Here is an 875-nt window from a genome sequence, read left to right on the forward strand (position 1 = left end):
AGACGGACGGACAGACGGACAGACGGACAGACGGACGGACGGACAGACAGACATGGCTCAATCGACTCGGCTATTGATGCTGATCAAGAATATATATACTTTATGGGGTCGGAAACGATTCCTTCTGGACGTTACACACATCCACTTTTACCACAAATCTAATATACCCCAATACTCATTTTGAGTATCGGGTATAAAATCGGAAAAAAGAAAGGAAACGACGCCGCGGGTATCAGGCTATGGGCGATACGCAAAGTCGGCGGCAGGCGTACCAGGTCGAACGTGAGGAGCGAAGGGCGAATAGGAGTAGGTCCCCGGAGCTACAGTTATTGGCCTCACCGCTAGTGTCAACCGCGGGATCCATGGGACCGACGGTGTCCCCGGTGGTATCGCCGGGGTACACTGAGGCGGAAAGTGACCTGGAGTTGGTGAGCTGGGAGCGGGCGCCACGGAGAAAACGCGCACGCGAGGCGAAGCGCGAGGAGCCCCATACCAGCAAGCACGAGGAGCCCCGCGCCAGCAAACATGAGGAGCCCCGGTCCAGCAGACGCGAGGAGCCCCACACCGGCAAGCGCGAGCAGCCCCACGTCAGCAAACGCGAGGAGCGGTCTGAGGGAGGCAGGAAGGGGCGCACGGAGACGCGGAACGAGGAGCCCAGTGAGCGGGCATCGAAGCGGGCGTCCACGCGTTCGACGCGTACGGCCAAGGGAGAGGAGCCGTCGGCACGCACAAGGGGAAGATCGACAGCGTGGCGAGGGGACCAGCGGCCGACAAACCCACAGGTCGAGGAGCCGCAGCCAACGCCGACCGAAAACGCGGTCAAAGAGCCGCAGACAACCGCAGGCCAAGAGGCTGAAGGCCACACAGGAGTCTGA

The 875-nt window shown here is 60.9% G+C and overlaps 1 protein-coding gene across 1 annotated transcript; it reads left to right on the plus strand.

Annotated features, from left to right (window-relative positions):
* The first annotated feature begins 239 nt into the window (after positions 1-239).
* LOC113567099 (filaggrin-like) lies at positions 240-875 on the plus strand. The gene has a single exon (XM_026994273.1). The coding sequence runs from the start codon at positions 240-242 to the stop codon at positions 873-875; it is 636 nt and encodes a 211-aa protein (XP_026850074.1).

The sequence above is a fragment of the Drosophila persimilis genome, unplaced genomic scaffold, assembly GCF_003286085.1.
Source record: "Drosophila persimilis strain 14011-0111.01,24,50 unplaced genomic scaffold, DperRS2 tig00001709-arrow-arrow-pilon, whole genome shotgun sequence".
Taxonomy (NCBI): domain Eukaryota; kingdom Metazoa; phylum Arthropoda; class Insecta; order Diptera; family Drosophilidae; genus Drosophila; species Drosophila persimilis.

What these genes read in the sequence shown, in the direction of transcription:
- LOC113567099 (XM_026994273.1), top strand. Translation starts at nt 240, where the DNA reads ATGGGCGATACGCAAAGTCGGCGGCAGGCGTACCAGGTCGAACGTGAG.